The following is a 21,027-nucleotide window of genomic DNA, read 5'->3' as shown; positions in this document are numbered from 1 at the left end:
ACCTGCACACTCACAGGTATCTCTTGCATTGTTTGATCTCTTGGCTTTGATTTAAACCTTTTCCTCCTCTCTGTTCCTAGCCACTGCAATTTACTACAGCATTTTTGCTTTACCTTCTGTTACTAAGATACCCAAGGCAGCAATCACAATTTACTATTTTACTATCATCATAACATAGTAAAAAAAATGCTTTTTTTTGGTAATTAGATATAATTTATTTTTACTTATTTCTTATGACCCCTGCTTTAGCAGTAACATTAGCGAAGAAGATGACATCCACACTGTCAGTGTCTGTAATATCTAACATCCTGTTCAATATTATTTTTGGAATCATGTTTTCACAATTTCTTGAACCATCATCAGTCAAAAAATTGAGAAGAGCATATTTTCCAAAAATCCACACCAAAGAAGACATTCTCCTCCCCTGTAGTAGTGTTCACAGAATTGTTAAAGCAAATTTGCATCCTATAATAAAATCTTGGAATTAATTTTTCGTGGCACCCTGCTGCAGCCATGTGTTTTGAAGAAGAGTGTCATAAGTAAAACTAATTTCTTATTGTTAATGAGTGAGCTAAAAGCCCATATATGTTATACTAGAAAACTTTCAATCCCTGCTGTAGAGTTAGTACTATCAGAGTAGTACAAGCCTTACAGATTGAGTTCTCACCCTGCTTTTTCTCACATCCGGCCAGCACTGATGAGATGTAGTCCTTATCCTTCTACTTCCTTTCCTTTACGCTATTCTATCATGGAAAATGCACAAGTATTTCCCCCACACAAATAGCTCAGTCAGTAGAGCATGAGACTGTTAATCTTAGGGGCATGGTTTGAGCCCCACATTAGGTTAAAGATTCCTGCATTGGAGGGGGTGGACTAGATGACCCTGGTGGTCCCTTCCAACTCTACAATCCTAGGATTCATTTGTGTGGAGCTGTGTGTCTTGACTTCTGTCCTCCTCCTTTGCTCACAGTTTTCAGAGTCCTGTTGTAGGCAGCTTGATTGCTCTTGCGGCATTTGTAACTTCCTGCTGCCTGTTGTTTTATTAATCTTGGGTTTGTATGTCAGCCTCGCAAAGCTCTGTTGCTTCTGCCAAAACACTACCTGAAAGTCAGTTTTTAAATATAGGAAACTGTTTTCTGTTTTCGATAAGTTCTGATCCTAAATGTTTTGTGGTGGTGGTGGGGTGTGTGTGTGTGTGTGTGTGTGTGTGTGTGTGTGTGTGCATGTGATAGAATACCATTGTGTTTTGCAACTAGACTTCATATAGATATTAGTTCATCCCATGGGATATTTGAGTAAAAAAATGAGGTTGGTACAGTTGCAGTTCTGTCTGTATTGCTTTTTTTGCAGGGGTAACACTTGAACTTCTAAATGAAGCTAATAGTTTTTATAAAACTTTTTTATTTATTATGCACAGTATGGCAAATTGGTTTAAATTCTTCACTGTATTAATTTGGTTAAGGATAATTTACAGGTACCTAAATTAACAAATCAAGTGTTCAGATTAGAATAATAATAATCTTCCTCCCCATCCCACAGCTTAATAACATTTCACATGCTTGGATTAAACTTTTTTCTCTGTTATGAAGCACATACAGTAGATTTGATAAGTAAACAAAAGTTTTTGCCTTCAGCCAGCGAAATTCTATATTTTTGCAACTAGCATCACTGTTCAATTTCTACAGTGGAAGTATTCCAAATTGTTTTGCCTCTTGTAGTTTGTTCTAGCCCAAACACTGGTACAAGTCTTTCCTGGTGCAAGACTGCATATACAATTACACTATTAATGGGCGTCTGATATGCGAGGTCCTGCTAAATGGTTTTTAGTAGTCCTGCTAAATGGTTTTTAGTTTTAATATTTTTCATGACCATTTATAAAGTACTCAAAATGGTGCTTGCATGCTGCACTGGAGCAAGTAGCGTGTTGAGACCCTGGATGGAACTGCCACCCAGATTCAGGTCATGTTCCATCCTGGAAAGTGTTGGAAGTCTGGAATGAAATTGGGGGAAAATTAAAAAAAAAATTAAATAAGGAATAAAATGGGATAAATAGCCTAGGAAAAGAATGTTTCTAATCTTTCCCCCCAATTTTATTAATCCATAGGGACCTGCAGGTTCACAGCCTTCACCCCATGCACAGCCCCCCACTCACAACCCCAGCAATCCCACGATGGGACCTCATGGTCAGGTAGGAGGGTATACAAAAGCACCCATATGAAACACTTTACTTGCAACTGCCATTACAACGATAGTTTGCTCATTTCAAATTTATCATTTAGCTTTTCTCTTGTCCACCTAAAGTGGTTCGTATTTTGAACCACACTTTTCCTACCCACTGTCCCCTTTCCCCATAAATCTCACCATCTACTTAATAAATTGTGTGGTATTGTTCGTCTGTCTGTCTGCTTATTTTCCCAACACCCATGTACTTCGTAACAGCAGTTTTGGCATACAATGTGGGCCAGCAAATTTTCCGCAATAATATTCACACATGTGAATTCTTGCTACTTATCTGGTTTTGTGCAATTCCTGAATGTAGCATTTTTCATATGTTTTGGACCAACAATTGACTATTTAAAACCATTATTTGATTGACACAAATGTAATAATAGTTTGGAAATTGATGGTTTAAACTATTGTTCGTTAAGCTTGCCAAACCCTTTGATGCCAAAATGTTGGAAAATCATTTGGAATGTTTTCATATACTAATTTATTCTTATGGCACCGTTTACTTTCTTTCAAATAGGCCTAGAACCTGGCTTTGTTTTTTCAGTTCTTGAGCACATACCAGTGATCTTTAGTTGTGGTTTCTTATTCTGAGGGAAAAGTGTAGGCTTCTTATGTGGGGCCATTGGGAACTAAGCAAATGAGTATTTCAAAATAGTGCCTACTTTGCGGTGTAAACATTTCCAAAATTTGGGGAGGGGGGATTTGGGAGCTATGAGATCTGTATCCATCATTTAATAGATCATGGCGTTTCACAAGCTACACAATTCAGAATTCTGTGTTGTCTAACTACAACTTGACTTACAGGCATTGTGGTACACCAGTAATAATTTAAATCAAGTACAAATTAAGTTCAGCAATAAGGCTATTTTCCTTTTTCATCGGTATCTCTTAGTATTTTGATATCAGGTAGTATTTCTGCGTGTTGTGTATAACGTTACATAATTTTGACCTATGTATTGTTCAGAAAACATTTTAGATTATATATCTTACTGTTTAATGTTCTTGCTTAGAGGTTGGCAGCTGTTTAGGAAAACAGCAGTCAACCAAGGGCATTCCATATAAATAGCATCTGTTCAAGTGATATATGGGTTATTCTTGATCATTCCTTCAACTAAACACCTCTTCTTTATAATTATTTGGATCCAAAAGGCAGTATACTGGCCTAAAACTTCTATATCTAGCTGCCTACAAAATGAGATTCCATTGCAAGTTAGCAGAGAGGCTGTTTGGGTTTAGCATGCTGTTAATGAGCAGTTTAAATAATTGAATTTAGCACCGTAGTAACCTAGCAGCAAACATCTGCTGTATTAATGTAAGAGTTTGGAAATGAAGATCTATCTGGGTCTTGCATGCAGGTTGTATCAGTGACTCAGTTACAGAGCTCAATTTTTTTATATTATATGTATATTTACAGGTTTTTATTTGCATTGTCAATATATAGGGTTTGTAAACTTTGTCTAGTTGATAATCTTTATTTTAATTCTCTTCTCTATGTGTCATGTAATCAAAGTTCCAGAGAATAATGTTCTATGTCTAGTTACTATTATAATGTGAATCCCTGAAACTGGAACATTATCAAAGATGCAGATATAGGTACTAGACTCACAGTTTTTATAGACAAGACAAAAGTCAAGAAATTGTTGTTTGAATTGCAAGTAGAGCTAAACCAAAATATTTTAAGTTTTTATGACAAAATATGGGTATTTGATAAGGGAGAACCTTTTGTTTAACAGTAAAGCAAGCTGCATGAAAATTCAAAGTCTTTTCCTGATTCTCATCCAAGTTCTTGACATTAATCATAACTCAAGCAGAACTGTACAGAATCACCCCAAGTTTGGTTTTTAAGGCCATGAAGAACAGTCTAAGCCTCTGAACAAGCTCAGGAAAGCTCCTGGCCTGACTTTGCTAAAGCTTAGACACAGTCCTTTTATATGCTCTTGGTAAGCTCTGTCTTAACCTCATCCCCAGCCCTGCTTACAGTCATGTGGCCTAGAAAAGTGCTAACACAGTATGTATAAAGGGACTGTTCCTACATTACTAACTTGTATTACAAGATTCCTATGAGTGTAGGCACTGTTTTCTTTCAGCTCTACAAGAACTGGGTTGTAGGTCTTGCTTTTCTGAGAACAGAAGTGGTGATGCTTAGTGGCCCCAGAATGTTAATAGTCCCAGATTACAGGAATCAATAAATGTCAGTTAAGAAGTACAGTAACATCTGACACTGCTCAAATAACGTTGTGAGAATTAGTATCAAAGTTTTTCTAGGATTTAATTTAAAATGGCTGTATCTGTGTTCTTAATGTAGTTATTTTCTTTTGCAGCCTTTCATGTCCCCCCGATACCCAGGAGGCCCAAGGCCACCTTTAAGGATACCGAACCAGGTAACAGTCCTTTTATTAATGAAATGCAAGGGGCAAGAGAAAACTGAACCAGAAAAGTCAAAACTCTGCATACTTTCTTTATGAGAACAATAATTTCAACTCCAAACATTATACAGCCATTTGACAATGCAAATCAAATTTTATTGGAAATGCACCATATCAGCCTCTTGATTCCCAGAAGTCTGGGTCAAGAGTCTGAGGGGTTTTGTCTCTTGTCTCTTGTACTTTTATCAGTCTGTAGCAGGAAACAAAACAAGAAAAGAAAAAAATAACTGCAGAAGTGAAGAAACAGTGTTGTTTAATGTGGCACTAACTTTCTTCAGACGCGGGTGGCGCTGTGGGTTAAACCACAGAGCCTAGGACTTGCCGATCAGAAGGTCGGCGGTTCAAATCCCCGCGACGGGGTGAGCTCCTGTTGTTCGGTCCCAGCTCCTGCCAACCTAGCAGTTCGAAAGCACGTCAAAGTGCAAGTAGATAAATAGGGAAGGTAAACGGCATTTCTGTGTGCTGCTCTTGTTCGCCAGAAGCGGCTTAGTCATGCTGGCCACATGACCCGGAAGCTGTCTGCAGACAAATGCCGGCTCCCTCAGCCAATAAAGCGAGATGAGCGCCACAACCCCAGAGTCGGTCACGACTGGACCAAATAGTCAGGGGTCCCTTTACCCTTTACCTAACTTTCTTCATAGCCTTCGGCCATGGTGGGCAAATGAAGGCATCGCACTGTGCTTCACCGCCCCTCTTCCTGCCAATTTTTTTTTGGGGGGGTTGCATTTTTTATTTGAGGCAAGACAAAGACAGCCTCCATTTAAAGAATGACAGCAGTTTACGAATTAGACCCTCTGCAAAATTCAGTTTATAGAGCGAGTGCACTGCAAAAAGCCTCATCTGGAAGAGTACTCAGAAGTCTGCTCAATCAAGACTTCCCCTGTCTGTGGGTGGATTTTCTCATTTTATATCAGGATTCTAAAAAGCACTGTTTAATATAAAGTTATAGCACTGATTGTGTTATTTCATGTTATAAAACTTGACCAAAATTAGCATGGTTAAATACATGCTTAATTTTCATATAGTCATTCAACATTATTCCATTGAAATCAATGGAATTGATGCAGTGTTCCTATTGAGGTTTCCAGCAATTTTTGGTTAACAAAAGGCATCTAATAACTGGGTGAACGAAGTAAATTACAATCAAAATGATAGACTTGTTTGGAACTGGAAATCATTGTAGTTTGTGAAAATGTAAGGAAAGTCAGGGGTAGCTTATCTTAAAAACCTAACTCAATAAAGTACTGTTTTAATATTTTAATAATATTAAATTAATAATATTAAATAATAATATTAAATATAATAATATATTTAATATTGCTTGGCATTTGAAACACATTGCATTTTATTTTTAAAAAAATAAGCCTCTCTCTGTTCATATATAATTGAACTTTTAAATTCAAATGTTTTTATTTATAGGCACTTGGAGGTGTCCCAGGAAGTCAGCCATTATTGCCTAGTGGAATGGATCCAACACGGCAACAAGGTAATCTGTATCATCAATAGATAACAGCATGTTGGTTCAGAAATCTTACTCTCACTTCTTAGAATGTTAAGCGATCAGAGTGACAGGCAAAAATGAACACAGTTGTGGCACTGCAGGTGGGATGGTTCTGTTGTTCTTCTCATGGATGTCCTGTGGCATAGGATACAAGGGAAAAACCTTTGTAGTTAATCATCTCTTCATGCAAAGGGAACAGCTTCTATGCCTAAATCTGGAGTTTAAATCATTTTACTTTTGCAGTATAAATTGAATAACGACATTCTTCATATTGAGGTCAGAATTGATGGGAATAAATAAGTATTTTTTACCTAAAGGTCTCTGATGATTCAAATATCTTACCCATCATAGCATTTCCTTTTCCTAAGTCACTGTTGCTTAGGGATTGCCCAAGAAGCTATTGCATTCTGCCCAGAATCTTGCGCTATATTCAGCAGCTACCCCGAGTTCCTAGCTGTTTTCCTTTTGAATAATTGAAATATGTAATGTAGTTATATATTATTTAGCACTGTCAGTTAAAGAATGCTTAGTAAATTGTATTAGTTGTTTTAAAATTATATAGTTCCATTATTACTTCCAGCCTCCTTTTTTGTCTAAACATAAAAGTGGAGGTTCATTCCATGACTTGTCTACAGTGAACTGGTTGTTGGGGCTGAATGCTTTATTAAGTCCGCATATGAGTTTAGCTAAAGTTCTGAAGAAAATGCTTTTTTATTTTTCGTTAATGCAACCACTGTTGTGGCAAGCACCATCTTAGAAGAGACTCTGCCTCTGTGTTAAAGAAAGAACAATAATCTATGATGGTGCCTGCCATATGAGTGTGTGTATGATAAATATTTGCATTAACCATGATTAACAATTTGTTGGTGGGCGGAAATCTGATTTAAGAATGTGCCTCTGAATATAAAGATATTTTAATCAGCTAACCTGAACTAAAGGTTGTACCCTAATACATGTCTTTTCCAGGACATCCAAATATGGGTGGGCCAATGCAGAGAATGACTCCTCCTAGAGGAATGGTTCCCTTAGGACCTCAGGTATATTGCTTGTGTTGCAGTTCACATGGCCATGTATAGCAAAATGCCCACTTTTCATGTGGAATTTATAATGCAACTATTTGTAGTTGCTATGTGTAAAGGCATGACTTCCCACAGAACGCCTATGCTACATCCCTGAAACCATTCCTTGCTTGGTTAGACCAAAATCCACCTAGCTCAGCTTTCTGCTTCCAACAGTGGCGTCTGGAAGCTTAAAAATAGATCATGAAGACGATCACATTTTCTGCTTGTTTGTTTGTTTGTTCTCACCATCCTGTACTTAGAAATTACTCTACACATGGATGATGCATTTACCTATTAATTCCATGAATCATCAGGTATAGAAGCAGCATATTTCTGAGTATAAAATGCCCGGGGGAAATAGTGATGTAACCATAGTTTGTTTTGCATATCTGTGTTCACTGACTGTAGTTTTAAAAATGTGCAATTTGTTGCAACATTCATTTTTCTTCCACTTAACTGAAATTGCATTCAGAATAAAACCTTTGGTATTTCTCATTTGTTTAATAGCTACATTAGCTATTTCTTGGAGAAATGCAAAATATCGTTTTTAAAAGACAGAAAACATGAAAGAAAGAAAAATTAATTAAATTTTCTAATTGATGGCCATTCACCGTCTTTTTGAACCTATCAATATACAGTGGTACCTTGGTTTTCGGACATCTCCATTGCCGAAAGCTTTGGTTTTTGAATGCCGAAATCTGGAAGTAAATGCTTCCGTTATCAAACATGCCTCAGAAGTCGAACAGTTTCTGCTGCATGTATCTGTTGTTTTTTACAATTTTCTCTATTGAATTGGTAGGCCACCTTTGCGCCTCAGTTTTCTAACGTTTCGGAAGTTGAACTGTCTTCCGGAGCAGATTACGTTCGAAAACCGAGGTTCCACTGTAAATCTCTTCATATGTCCCTAATAATACCAAATCATTCAAGCAAGACTTACTCAGATTTGCCTTTTTAAATATTTTCACACCATTTGGCAAAATTGTATACTTTCACAGAAATTGTATACTTTCACAGAATCAATAATATCAAAATCCTTTCCTACAACAGTTTTAGCATAGAAACTGATTTAGTTATTTTAGCTTCAATATTCAATAAACATCTTAGTTTCACAAGGTGGAAACTAGTGTGAATCCTCAGATTCTTAATCAGAGAAAATTGAACTGAATAGCATGAAAATCAGTCAAGCTTTTGCTGAAAGTTTTAAAAAGAGACAGCTTTTATATGTCAGTATGTGTGCGTTTATTTTGATGACCTTTATTTCTGGAATACTTCAATAAAATATGACATAGCTCCAGAAGCATGTTGTTATACATCGACATGTCTGGAGCACATGTCCTACAACATGAGTTTGTTGACTAGACTCATCTAGGGCTCTTTGTTTTAATTTTTGTTATAATTAGAAAGTGTTATATGAGTACACTTACAAAGTAAATAGCATTGGCCACTTTTAAGAACTCAAGCCTGACTTCCCTTCTCACAACAGATTGACATGCTTTCTCTTTGAATAGTACAATTCTTATAGCTGAGAATGCACACAGTCTAAGATGGTCATGTTACAGCTACGTACATTGGGTGATACCCAGTTATTCCTGTCCGCTAGTGACTTTTGCTTGTGCAACAGGACTTTCCTCTCCTTCTCCTCAGCCCACACACATCCCGGCACATCAGCGTCAAAGGGTTGAAGGATCTTACGAAACAAGTTTGGGGGAAGGTGCCCTGGGGTGAGGGAGACAAAGAGGAAATATTGGATATCACCCATGTGCTGTTTCATTCCCCACCCCCCACCCCGGTAAATAGTGCAGTTTCCAGAATCGATTGCTATATGTGACAGCCTAAGAGCTAGGTGGAGAGCACGTTTTCGTTTTGTCCTGAACACAGCAATGGGCTGTTCATAGGCATTTCAGTACATTTTTCGTGCCTTCTGAATAATTCCCCTGCTCTTTGCTGTAGATTGCTTATTAAGTAAACTTAGCAGTCATCTTATTCAGTATAAGTATATACTTCTAATGTTAAATACTAACACTAAATAGGCAGTTTACTTAAAAAAATAATCCATTTGAATCCCTCAAAATGTCTGTGGAATACAAAGTCAACTTTTGTGAAATGGATATTAAATCTGTCCCTCACAGACAATTGTGTTATCTATCATAAATGTTACAATCTCCATGAATCAATTAACATTTGTAAATGTGCCCCATATCCTCCCATTGTTAAGATAATAAGACTCTTAGGAAATGCTAAATAGTTTTATTAAAATTAGGGAGAGTGTAGAAACAATAATTGTTTTTAGTCAAGCAACTCAAATTCTGAAAATGAATGGCACTGGCCTATCCAATAATCAGATGTGTAGGGAAGTCATTAACCTGCTGTCCTTTCTTTCCCCCCCTCCTCTTTGGTTTTGTTTTTTTGTTTTGTGGTAGTCTGACCCTTGGTTATCATTGCAGAACTATGGAGGTGCAATGAGACCCCCACTGAATGCTTTAGGTGGCCCCGGAATGCCTGGAATGAATATGTAAGTAAAAAGAAAAATGCCGCTAAAACATTTACAAAAAGAGACAATCTTGTTTTACATTAAACCTTATAACATGTAATTAAAAGATCAACCTTTAAAAAATAAACCAGAGTCAAATTGACATCCATCACAAGGCTTATCATGAATGTGTGCTGAACTTCTGGTGGCCCCTCTCACAGCAGATATGTCATCTACTCTACTATGGATAAAACATAGCAGGAGATCGTGACTATATTGAAAGTCAATTGCAGTTCTGCTTGTAGATTACAACAGAAGAACAATAACTGGGTTGCTCTGAAAGCAACCTGTATCTTCATTATGTTTGTGCCAATGGTACTACACCTTAGTATGGATAAAGAAAGGAAGGCATTGGATATGCAGAATGTTAGCAGTGTGGTAAAGATGGGGCAATTGGTGTCTGTCAGTATTACATGTTTCTGGAAGTAAGTGGAATTAAAGATGTAAATAGTTATGCATTTACTTTAGAAGTGTTTGTTATGTTAGCAAGTTAAATATGTCAAATAAAGGAAGCAAGACAGTAACATTGTAATAATATGCTACCTGTCAGACATATAGTTACTTGCTCTTTAGTTACCAGAAACAGCTTATTCTTCTTTGGTGTTTGCTTGTAGCTAAGTAAGATTGTTTTCCATGAATATGGTCTTAACAGCGTGTCTGTAGGTGACTGTGGAGGCCAATTCTGGATCCGCACATCCTCCGCACAGCGGAGACATAGGTTTCCAGGTGGGAGTTCATCACAGTGAGGATTTGCCAAAGGTGCCTTCCTCTTAGCTCGTTTCTCCCTTTTGTCCTGAGTTCGTGCTTCTTCAAAGTCCATTACACCTTGGGTAGAGGCTATTCTCCAATTGGAGCACTCGCAAGCCAGTGTTTCCCTGTTGTCAGTGTTTTTACTACATTTTTTTTTTTTAGATTTGTCTTGAGAGTGTCTGTAACCTGTTTTGTTGTCCACTTTTGTTGTATGCTTTCCATTAAGTTGGCAATAGAGTAGTTGCTTTGGACGATAATCAGGCATCCAAACAACATGACCAGTCCAGTAAGTTGATGCTGAAGAATCGTTGCTTCAACACTGGTGATCTTTGCTTCTTCCAGTACACTGACATTAGTTTGCCTGTCTTCCCAAGTGATATATAATTTTTTTTGGAGACACCGTTGTTGGAATCTTTTGAGGAGTTGGAGATGGCATTTATGAGTGGTCCATGTTTCACAAACATAAAGTAAAGTTAGTGTGTAGTACAATAGCTTTGTAAGCAAGCATTTTGGTTTCCCTGTGAATGTCCCATACCTCAAACACGCTACACTTCCATTGGGAGAAAGCTGAAGGACTTCCAACAACACAGGAGTGGCAAAGGATGCAAAAGCAAGTGGTGGATGGTATTAGATTAGGTGGTTTAAGAATCCTCTGTCCGGAAACCGTAGCTTTAAATTTCCCCCCCACCCCCTTTCCCCCCCTAAAATATTATTTGTCTATCTTTCAATTAGATGGTGTAAGGTTGTGTCTATATTATATTTCTGGGGAAGTCTTTATTAGATTAGAGGATGCTACTGGCCTCTATATTAAGAGCAGGATCCAACACTCCACAAAAAGACTTCCACTCTCAGAATTGTATTTTACCTTCCACTTACCTCTCCTGCAGCTCAAATTATATTGTGAACTTTTATATTTTAGGGGTCCGGGAGGTGGTAGACCTTGGCCAAACCCTACAAATGCCAATTCTGTAAGTATATATCAAGATGTACTGGAATTTGTAATCCTGTTTTATGCCTTTTGAAAAAAGCAAAAAGCAAAATTTACTGTTAAGTTGTTCATAACTTTATCAACATACCTTCTGGCTCAGGAATACTATCTGTATCATTCTGCTCCCTGAAGATACACATCCGAGGGCCTTTTCATAAGCTGAATTCAGTACCTGTTGTAGGTCTATTTTCATCTTCCTTGCATTTAGCTTTTCTATTTCTGTTTCAGGTGGCTTTTGGTGACAAGGCAGTTGGCTTACCTGTTTACCCATTCCTTATAATCTTATAATTATCACTACTTTAAAAATAGCCTGTTATGCTGCCGTGCTAAGTTTATTATGTTTTGATACCTTAATTGTTTGGTGGTGGTTTTTTTATTTTGTTAGCTGCCTTTGTTTTTTGTTTTTTTTATAGAAAGGTGATATAAAATAAGTTGCTACTCCTCATAGTATGAACTCAGCTGTTTTGTTTAACAAAGATTCTTCCATTCTTGATTCTGCTGATTTATACAGAACATTTAAAACCACAAAATGCTTTCTGACAACAATTGCTGCATGGAAAAACCATAATAAAATGTTCATATTCAGCTTTACTTAGTACGATTTGAATAGTGGAAATGGCAGTAGTAAGATGGCATTTATTTATTTATTTATTTATTTATTTTTAGGGCATTTATATATAAGTTGATCACTGGTATTTTTTAGCAGTGATTTGCTGACTTGTTCTTCTTTCTAGAAACTATCTTTAAATTTCAAAATGAAGCATTTTTAAAAATAAAAGAATTATATCTCAAAGGGAATAAAGCTCAGTTTTCTTTTCTTTTTCAGATACCATACTCTTCTGCGTCACCTGGGAATTATGTAGTGAGTATGCTTGTGTGTGTCCGCTTATATATGTGCAGTCATTAGCATAAATGCTACGTTTCATTTGGGTTAAGAAATGGTTGTCCAGATGTTGAGGAAAACCCATGTGTATTGGTTGAGAAGTGAACAGCTGATCTGTTTTGTATCATTGCGTCTGCTATATATTTGTAGTACATATGTTGATGTTCATTAGTAAAACAGTTAACAGTCTTGCCAAAATTGCCCTGAATGCTGGGTTTTACTTCAGCATATGTTCTCTAACTGGTACAATGCATAGTCTTCAATAATGAAAAAGTAAAAGCAGCTGTTTTGAGGAACACAATTATGAGCTTGAATTTAAGAAATTTCATTTGTATTGAAGGGTCTAAAAAGTATCTAACAATATAGTCACAAATAAAATTTTGTGCAGTATGAGAACATGTTTCACACTTTTTCCGTTCTGTTTTGACTTATTTTATTTTCTTCACTTAAACTGAGTGGGACTTGAAAACCTGATCTTAAGTGGCAGAATCACCATTGTAATCATCAGAATAATTGGTTTAGGGAATGTAGCTAGGTTTTTTATCTAAAACTTTTGTTATTAAATATTTACAACCAGTGATTTTAGAGGATTATTAGAACTATGGCATAACGATACACATGGCAGATAGCCATACTGGCACAGATTGAATAGCATGACTTGGTTATACATCTGACATCCACAATTGCCACCAGCCTCATCCTGCAAAGTAGAATCCAGAAAAGGGAGAGAGAAGCCTGGCATGGCCAGAGAGTTAAAGCTCTGTACCCAGCTCAGTACCCTGCATATTTCCCCTTGCGTGGTCATCAAGTCAATCATTTGACCAGGAAGGGGGCCAGAAGAAGGTGTGTGGGTGTGTGAAAAAGAGGTGTGACCATGCCCACCACTGGGATCACCCTCCTCCCCCAGGATGAGGTATTTTGCGTTAAAAGAGGTTAGCCACCCCTGGTCTAGATAACTGGAGGTAGCAAAAGTGTCAAGATCACAACCTGCTGTGAAACCTTAATATGCTTGTGTGTAAAAAACATGGTTATCAAGCTTGCCAAATTTACTAGAATATTTAGGTGTGCTCTTTATAGAGGGATGCGGGTGGTGCTGTGGGTTAAATCACAGAGCCTAGGACTTGCCGATCAGAAGGTCGGTGGTTTGAATCCTTGCGACGGGGTGAGCTCCCGTTGCTCAGTCCTTGCTCCTGCCAACCTAGCAGTTCGAAAGCACGTCAAAGTGCAAGTAGATAAATAGGTACCACTCCGGCGGGAAGGTAAACAGCATTTCCATGCGCTGCTCTGGTTTGCCAGAAGCGGCTTAGTCATGTTGGCCACATGACCCGGAAGCTGTACATCGGCTCCCTTGGCCAATAAAGCGAGATGAGCGCCGCAACCCCAAAGTCGGCCACAACTGGACCTAATGGTCAGGGGTCCCTTTACCTTTACCTATATAGAATGTACAAAGTTGAACCTGAATTCACAGTTAAAAGTGGTGGCAAATTTGACATGTGAGAGAAATTAGCAATTAAGATGTAAGTACAGTCATACCTCGGGTTACGGACACTTCAACTTGCGCGTTTTCGGGTTGCACACCGCGCCGAACCCGGAAGTACTGGAACAGGTTACTTCCGGGTTTCAGCGCTCGCGCATGCGCAGAAACACTAAATTACGCTTTGCGCAATAGCGCCGAATCGTGAAGCGTGCGTGCGCAGACGCAACACTGCGAATGCTGCGGGTTGCGACTGTGCCTCTTGCATGGATCACGTTCGCAACCCGAGCATCCACTGTAAGTCTGTCTTACTGTTTCCCTCCCCCCCCCAGTTGTCAGTAGTGTAATTTGATGCCCAGATGGAATCTGATAAGGAAGGATACAAATTTCTTGGCTAACCTTGCTAGCTAAGCCAAAACCAAATTTTATGTTTGTCTTCTTACCCCTTTGCTTGCTGTTTTAGCTGCCATGTGGCTAATGCACTTGGGATCCTTAACTGACTGGCGTAAGGAAGGCACAGAACTTACATGCCTGACACACACACCCTCCCCTCCCAACTTGGTTAAAGTGCCCTTGGTGCTTCTACCAGTCATGGTTCAAGTAAGCTCAGCTGCTACTTTAAAAACAATATAGACATATATTTGCACATAACCGGGGAGTTCCATGTGTATGTAGAAATTGCTCTCTTATTTTTGGATAGCCTTGTTTCACTTTCGAATTGATAAGCACTCAACTATCTGAGTGAATGAATGATGAAATAAAATATGTTAATTCTGTCACGTGGGGAAACCCTTCAAAAGCATATTGTTTACTTCAGTCTCTTCAGTGATCCTGACTGCTCTTTTGTGTGTTTATTAATTAAATGGTTTGGTTTGGTTTTTAGGGTCCACCAGGAGGCGGGGGACCACCGGGAACACCCATCATGCCTAGTCCAGCAGGTATCCCAATTTTAACCAGAAAATGTCAAAGCAATGCAAAATATTTTTTTTTAAAATGTACGTCATTTTTTAAATTCTGGAAATGCATGATTTAGGCAACAAATAATTAGAATGCATACACAGGTAAGAGAAATTTACGTAATTTTGCTTAACATTTTAGCAATCACTTTAGGATTCTGAACCACTTCCATCTTCCTATACATGGATGCAACTTATAATTTTATTAATTATGGAAGACTAACGCAGCTTTATGAATCATTCTTTCAAACCTGTATATGTCCCTTTGGCAGAGCATCCACAACAGGCAGAAATTACCAAGAAGGCAGGAACTGTTTGACTTTGGCCCAGTGCCAAATTGTGTCTTGTTAAATCATAGCTGGTTCTCCTCTGTACCTCTTCAGTTCTTCCATTTTGAAAGGCCAGACTTCTCATTGTCATTGCTTCTTGCACAAACATTGGGAAAGTGCCTTCTCACAAACCATTAATGGAGCAAGTAAAGCAGATTGGATATTGGTGCCCTTCAGTTTGAATACTAATGGATTCTCATCTGGGTTCAGTTATTTTCCATGTTAAAGAAGGAAACTGCTGCTGGTCCATGCCTATGCAATATTTGCTCCTGTTTTCCTTTTAACATCTGCAACAAATCCCTTATCAAGCATTTGCTCACAGTCTAGCCAAATGCTGCTTATAAGCAAAATACATTACAGTTGGTGTTAACAATAATGTGTACTGTACGTCCAATTTGAGAGCAGTTCTGAAATGTGTTCTTCCGTGGCACTGTAAGCATGCCTTGAATTAATAGCTCATTGTGTTCACTGGCTGTTTTCCATTGAAGATGTGTGACCTCCTACATATATTTTTGTTTCAGATTCAACCAACTCCGGAGACAATATGTACACTTTAATGAATGCAGTTCCTCCTGGACCCAACAGACCTAATGTAAATATCAGAAATGAAAACACATATTTAAATTGTGCAGCTTAAACACTAGTGTATGAAACATTATTCTTGTATGTCTTATCTCCCTTTATGTGACTTAGAACATGACTTATATACATGCCAATATTGCTCCACTAAATTTTCATTAATATAGAAATGTTTGCAGTGGCTGCTCCAAGGCCATACTCTGATGTAATGATGTTAACATAAATATTGCTTATGTGAGTATCTCTCGTGGTTTAGGTAATTTCCTAGCTCTTTTTCTAGCTATTTCTGGAGATAATTATTTTTACTGTTTAAATACAATATTGACAGAAATAGAAACAAGATTGTTATTCATATTCCAGTTTTTACCATGCAGTTTATTCTTTACCATAGATTTATTAAGTGGTGAAAGTTACTTAATAGCATGTAGTATGATGTATTTTAACTTTCTGCAGTTTCCAATGGGACCAGGGTCTGATGGTCCTATGGGTGGATTGGGTGGCATGGATTCACATCATATGAATGGATCATTAGGTAAGAGTACTACACCTTGACTTCTTAACTCTGTGCTGAGTTCATTTCAGAATGCCTTGTTTTGAATTACTTCCATTGCGTTTTCAAAATTTCCTTTGCAGCCAGGGAAGTTGATTCCTAAATGGCAATTCTCAGGTTTCTAGCAAAAAAAAAAACCCTGACATACAAAATATATATTGTCTACTTGGGATTCCTATCGTGCTTTATAAATTAAGTTGCATGTGTTTTAGAAGTTAGAATAAAACTGCACAGGTGGAAAGCCCCAACATGCTATGATTCTGGAGTAAGGTTTCATGATAACATGCCAGGAAATTTAAAAGTCCTGGAAGTTCTCTCCTTAAAGTTGAGGTGAAAATAAAATAAAAAACAACTGAGGGTTGAGTTACAAAATCAAAATACTGAAAGAACAAGCAAGGGCAGAGTGGGAAAGTCTGTTTATGCAGAGGGGGAGAGCTTTTGCTAATTCGGCAACTGGTGGGGTGTTTGCACAGGACTGTTTTACTTGGGTTGACCACTTCTTCCTCATCCATGATAATGCAACTGGTTTCATACAGAGATGTTGCCACAATACAGCAGACAGACGGTAAACAACTGTGACTTTTGTTCATTTCCCATGAGCAAGGATGTCAAAACAACAACTCCTCTGCTGGTGGTAGCATGCTCTGGGTGTGAATTTGCAAAAAAAAAAAAAAAAAAGTCAAGCAGAATGCAGAAAAATGGCATACATCTTGTTTCAATTTACTCATCTTGGCTGTCCCAACTTGAGCTGTAGCAACTTCACAGAAACACAATAGGTAAAAAAAAAAAGCACATATTCTTATGCAGTATATCATAACCTAAAGGAAAAAAGTTAAATACTCAGGAGAAAAAAATGATTTTTAAAATGTAAAAACATTGGATGATATATTCTGCTAAGCTTTGAGTAGACTGTAGGATTTAGATGTTTGTGAAATTATTAACTGGGTACTGGGACTTGACCTGGAAGTATCCTACAACCTCCTTACTGCCTTACCTTTCTCTGGTCCCTGGGAATCCATCCACTGAGCTCAAGTTGGTATAGCTCAAGCATGTATGTTTAAAGTTCTACGGACTCTTTATTGAGAACACATACACTGTCTCACACAGACTTCACACAATTATATAAAGAAAATACCAATAAAAGGTTTCTTATATATCTAATTACACAGTCTACTACTAGAAGTGGTCTCCCAGGGGACAATCCAACACAGAAATAATCCAACAGAGCAAAGCACCAAAATAATTCCAAAAAGTAGTCTACTGGTCAAGGTCAAAAGATTCACCTGCCCTTTCTATGCAGTTGTTTGTACTCTAGCACTGTAATTGCTTATTTATTCTATTTTATGAGTCATTTCCCAGGAGACAACTGATTTACAATATAATGACATCTGTGAAACAGTTGCATATATAAAGTTAGAAACAATTGCATGCAGAAACATTTTTGGAAAACAACTATCAATAGAAAAAGTTGGAAGCAGCAACACATACATAAAATCAGTTCAAATCCAGCTCAGATTTCCTGTCTGATATGGTGGGAGGGAGTTCCAAAGGTTAGGTGGCCCAACTCTAAAGGACTGATTCGAACATAATAATAATAATAATAATAATAATAATTTTTATTTATATCCCGCCCTCCCCAGCTGAAGCTGGGCTAAGAGCGGCTAACAACAGTAAAATAATAAAACATTCTAAAATCATTTCATTATAAAATTAATTCCAATCAGATTAATGGCAACCAATGGGCTAGAGTTCTGTGAGGATTGCCGAGGGAGGGAGTCAGGCTGTGCCCTGGCCAAAGGCCTGATGGAACAGCTCTGTCTTGCAGGCCCTGCGGAAAGATGTCAAGTCCCGCAGGGCCCTGGTCTCTTGTGACAGAGCGTTCCACCAGATTGGAGCCACAGCTGAAACATCATGTGGAATGGACCTCCTGATAGAATGGTATCTGTAGGATTCCTTGATAGGCTCCCTAAGCTTCCCCTTTTGCTTTAACAATGACCTTAGCTGGAACTCCTGGTGTCTGGGTCCTGTACCACTTTTCCAATTCACGCTCTAGCCAACCTGAAATCTTGCCATATTTCCTGATATGATGCACCTAGCTTCTTACTACGATATAGCAAACACCCACACCTCTCATTTCAACCTTTATGTGCCTAAGCCATAGCTGATAACTGATTTTATACCTAAACTTGCAGCGTCATGCTATTGATCCTGATTTATTGGACCCATTGAAATTAAAAGGCTCGTAATTGTGGCAAAATTAAAGGTATTCGCGTTTGGAAAAGACTCAGTGATGAAATCCACAACTAAACTGAATCTTCATTTTAATTTTAGGCTCAGGAGACATGGACAGTATCTCCAAAGTAAGTATATATTTGATGTTTGGCACTGATTTTCTCTAAGCAGATTTATTACGGTGGTTAAACACTTAAAAACAAACGAACACCTTCTTTAAAATGAAGTAGTTGTTATTGGATTATCAACACTTTGAGGGCATTATGCAAACGAGATTATCATTTATAGAAGGTTGAAACTAAATCTTGATACGTGTTCCATTAAATGGATTTAGCTTATTGATTTTCCTGAATATAAGGGATTATTTTCCTGATGATCTCTAATCACTTACCCTATTTGTGATCAATGTATTAAACTGCATGTATTCAGTATTGATGATGCAAATGCCATAATCCAGACAGCTGCATTAAGTATGTTCAACGCTTTTTGCCTTGCCATCCTGAAACTACCAAGTATAACCCCCATCAATATGCCACCTCACAAACCAGAAGTTAACACCTTTTGGGGGCACATTCTGATTTTTGGTTTGTAGCCAGAGGTGTCTTTAATAGGGGTTCTAAGAGAAACTAGCCATCTATTGGTGGTGCATTATGTGAGAGTATACATATATGTGGATCATAGAGGAAGAGATCTGCTTTGGACCTCATATGGCAAATATAAAATATATGTCAATCACTCGTGAGAATTGAGGCAAGAATACAATGTGGCAGTGCTATGGGTTTTATATTTTCGTCCTTGAATTCTTTCATCTACATAAAACAAGAATGAATTCACACATACAGCATTGGCTCTCCTGTTGTGTTCTTCAAATAGAACTCTCCCAGTAATATGAGCATGAGCAATCAGCCCGGGACCCCTCGAGATGATGGTGAAATGGGTGGAAACTTTCTAAACCCTTTTCAGAGTGAGAGTGTAAGTATTATATTTTATTTTTTGGTTGCTACTGAATAACTTGCACATGTTTATATTACTTTCAGTCCTTTAGAAAGCTTACAATCATGGCAATCAAACAAATTTGAACATAGCACACATCAGATGTTTTTCAGAAGAGAATCCAGAGTTTGGCTGTTAGGACCTTTTTCTTTTAAAAGCTTGCTATTTCCTGGAGACGTTTTAGGCCATTGTTGTTCCACCACCTACTTGAGCTAAATGTTGTTGTTTTTTGCAAATTTCCCTGCAGTTTATTTGATGCGTTTAAAGAAAAGGTTGAAAATGGATTTTTGCAACCCGTCCATTTAGATGTTTGAGGCAATAACTTTCACACAGTTGGCCTAGTTTATTTGGGATATGAAGGCCAAAGATGACTAGAAAACATCCATAAAATACTGAAATAGTGAAAGCATCATGCAAATGGCATACACAGTAACATGAAAAATGTGTATAATGTGTGAAGATTGTAGTATGGATTCTGCTTATGGATAAAATGGTTTTATGAAGCTTAAAATATAGACCTATTTATTGTATATTATACACCCACACACCAATTTTTAGCCTGTTATCAGTTATTGTGCTAGGATCACCGTGCTTTGGCAATTCTGACAAATTAGCTGTTTTTTTACTTCCTTCTTTCCACAAGTAGAGATTGTCTTGTTGATGATTTTGCAGAAAATAGTATAATGGTGGCATGGCTGTTCTCAAAAAGTTCCAATCTGTTTCTTCAACATTTTTCTGAACTTGTATACAGAATTTATTGAAGAGGGCTGAATTCGTAGTGAAGTATATATGGACCTGTCTGATACCCTGTTATCAGCAAAGGAATACAGACCAGTGTCACAAAGCAACAGATAATTTTCAAGCTCTTAAGTATTATTTGAAAGGGAGCAAAAAAAACACACAAAAGTTTTGGTGCAAACAGATTCATTGTGATGGTGGTGACAAACAATTTTGAAAACTGCTTTACACTGCATTTGGAAGTATGAAGATTGGCTATATGAAGATTTGCAACCTATATAGGCAAGGATACCATTAAGTAAAAGTGTCCCTACCATACTGTGCCTTTGGGTTCAGTAACAGAATGAAGATGTGACCATGGTGAATGTGATACACATTTCCTCACATAGAGTGTTGCCAAAGACTACCAGATATCTATATTGATAAACTGATGTCAGTTTTTCTGAGCAGACGATGCCAACCCATAATGCTCTATAGTCAGCATGGTGTCCCTTCTAGATGCCTGGCCACACTCCCATCAGTCCCAGCCATCATGGCCTCTGATCACAGATAATGGAAGTTGTAGCTCACCATGGTTGTGGTCCTTGCTCTTCTACCCCACAAATTATTAGGGTACTATGATGAAGCACACTTTGATGGGCAGGATTAGTGTTCTTTCCCATAGTGGGCATGCTGGATATGAAGAAAATAGACTTGCTACTGCTTGGATTAGTAGACTTTAGTACATGATAGGAACATGTAGGCAGTGCACTATAGCAGCGAGCAGATGAACTCTTAAACAGTGAGTTGTTCTTCCATTGACATTGAG

General features: G+C 37.8%; 1 protein-coding gene across 9 annotated transcripts in view; it reads left to right on the top strand.

Moving 5' to 3' along the window:
• The window catches only part of SSBP2 (single stranded DNA binding protein 2), a 136,684-nt gene that overhangs the window by 98,117 nt on the left and 17,540 nt on the right, over window positions 1-21,027 (top strand). For 3 of the 9 annotated variants that reach the window (XM_082192002.1, XM_082192009.1, XM_082192010.1), the window contains exons 6-17: window positions 2,105-2,188; window positions 4,551-4,610; window positions 6,075-6,141; window positions 7,123-7,193; window positions 9,638-9,729; window positions 11,417-11,465; window positions 12,312-12,347; window positions 14,726-14,780; window positions 15,649-15,719; window positions 16,160-16,238; window positions 18,588-18,616; window positions 19,362-19,460. In XM_082192002.1, the coding sequence (XP_082048128.1) occupies window positions 2,105-2,188; window positions 4,551-4,610; window positions 6,075-6,141; window positions 7,123-7,193; window positions 9,638-9,729; window positions 11,417-11,465; window positions 12,312-12,347; window positions 14,726-14,780; window positions 15,649-15,719; window positions 16,160-16,238; window positions 18,588-18,616; window positions 19,362-19,460 (792 nt within the window). The remainder of the gene's footprint in view (window positions 1-2,104; window positions 2,189-4,550; window positions 4,611-6,074; window positions 6,142-7,122; window positions 7,194-9,637; window positions 9,730-11,416; window positions 11,466-12,311; window positions 12,348-14,725; window positions 14,781-15,648; window positions 15,720-16,159; window positions 16,239-18,587; window positions 18,617-19,361; window positions 19,461-21,027) is intronic. The other 6 variants (XM_082192006.1, XM_082192004.1, XM_082192008.1 and 3 more) reach the window with 3 other exon arrangements.

The sequence above is a fragment of the Podarcis vaucheri genome, assembly GCF_965113315.1.
Source record: "Podarcis vaucheri genome assembly, chromosome: 11".
Lineage (NCBI taxonomy): Eukaryota > Metazoa > Chordata > Lepidosauria > Squamata > Lacertidae > Podarcis > Podarcis vaucheri.
Note: the sequence above shows the minus strand (reverse complement) of the source record. Positions and strands in the feature narration are given on the sequence as shown.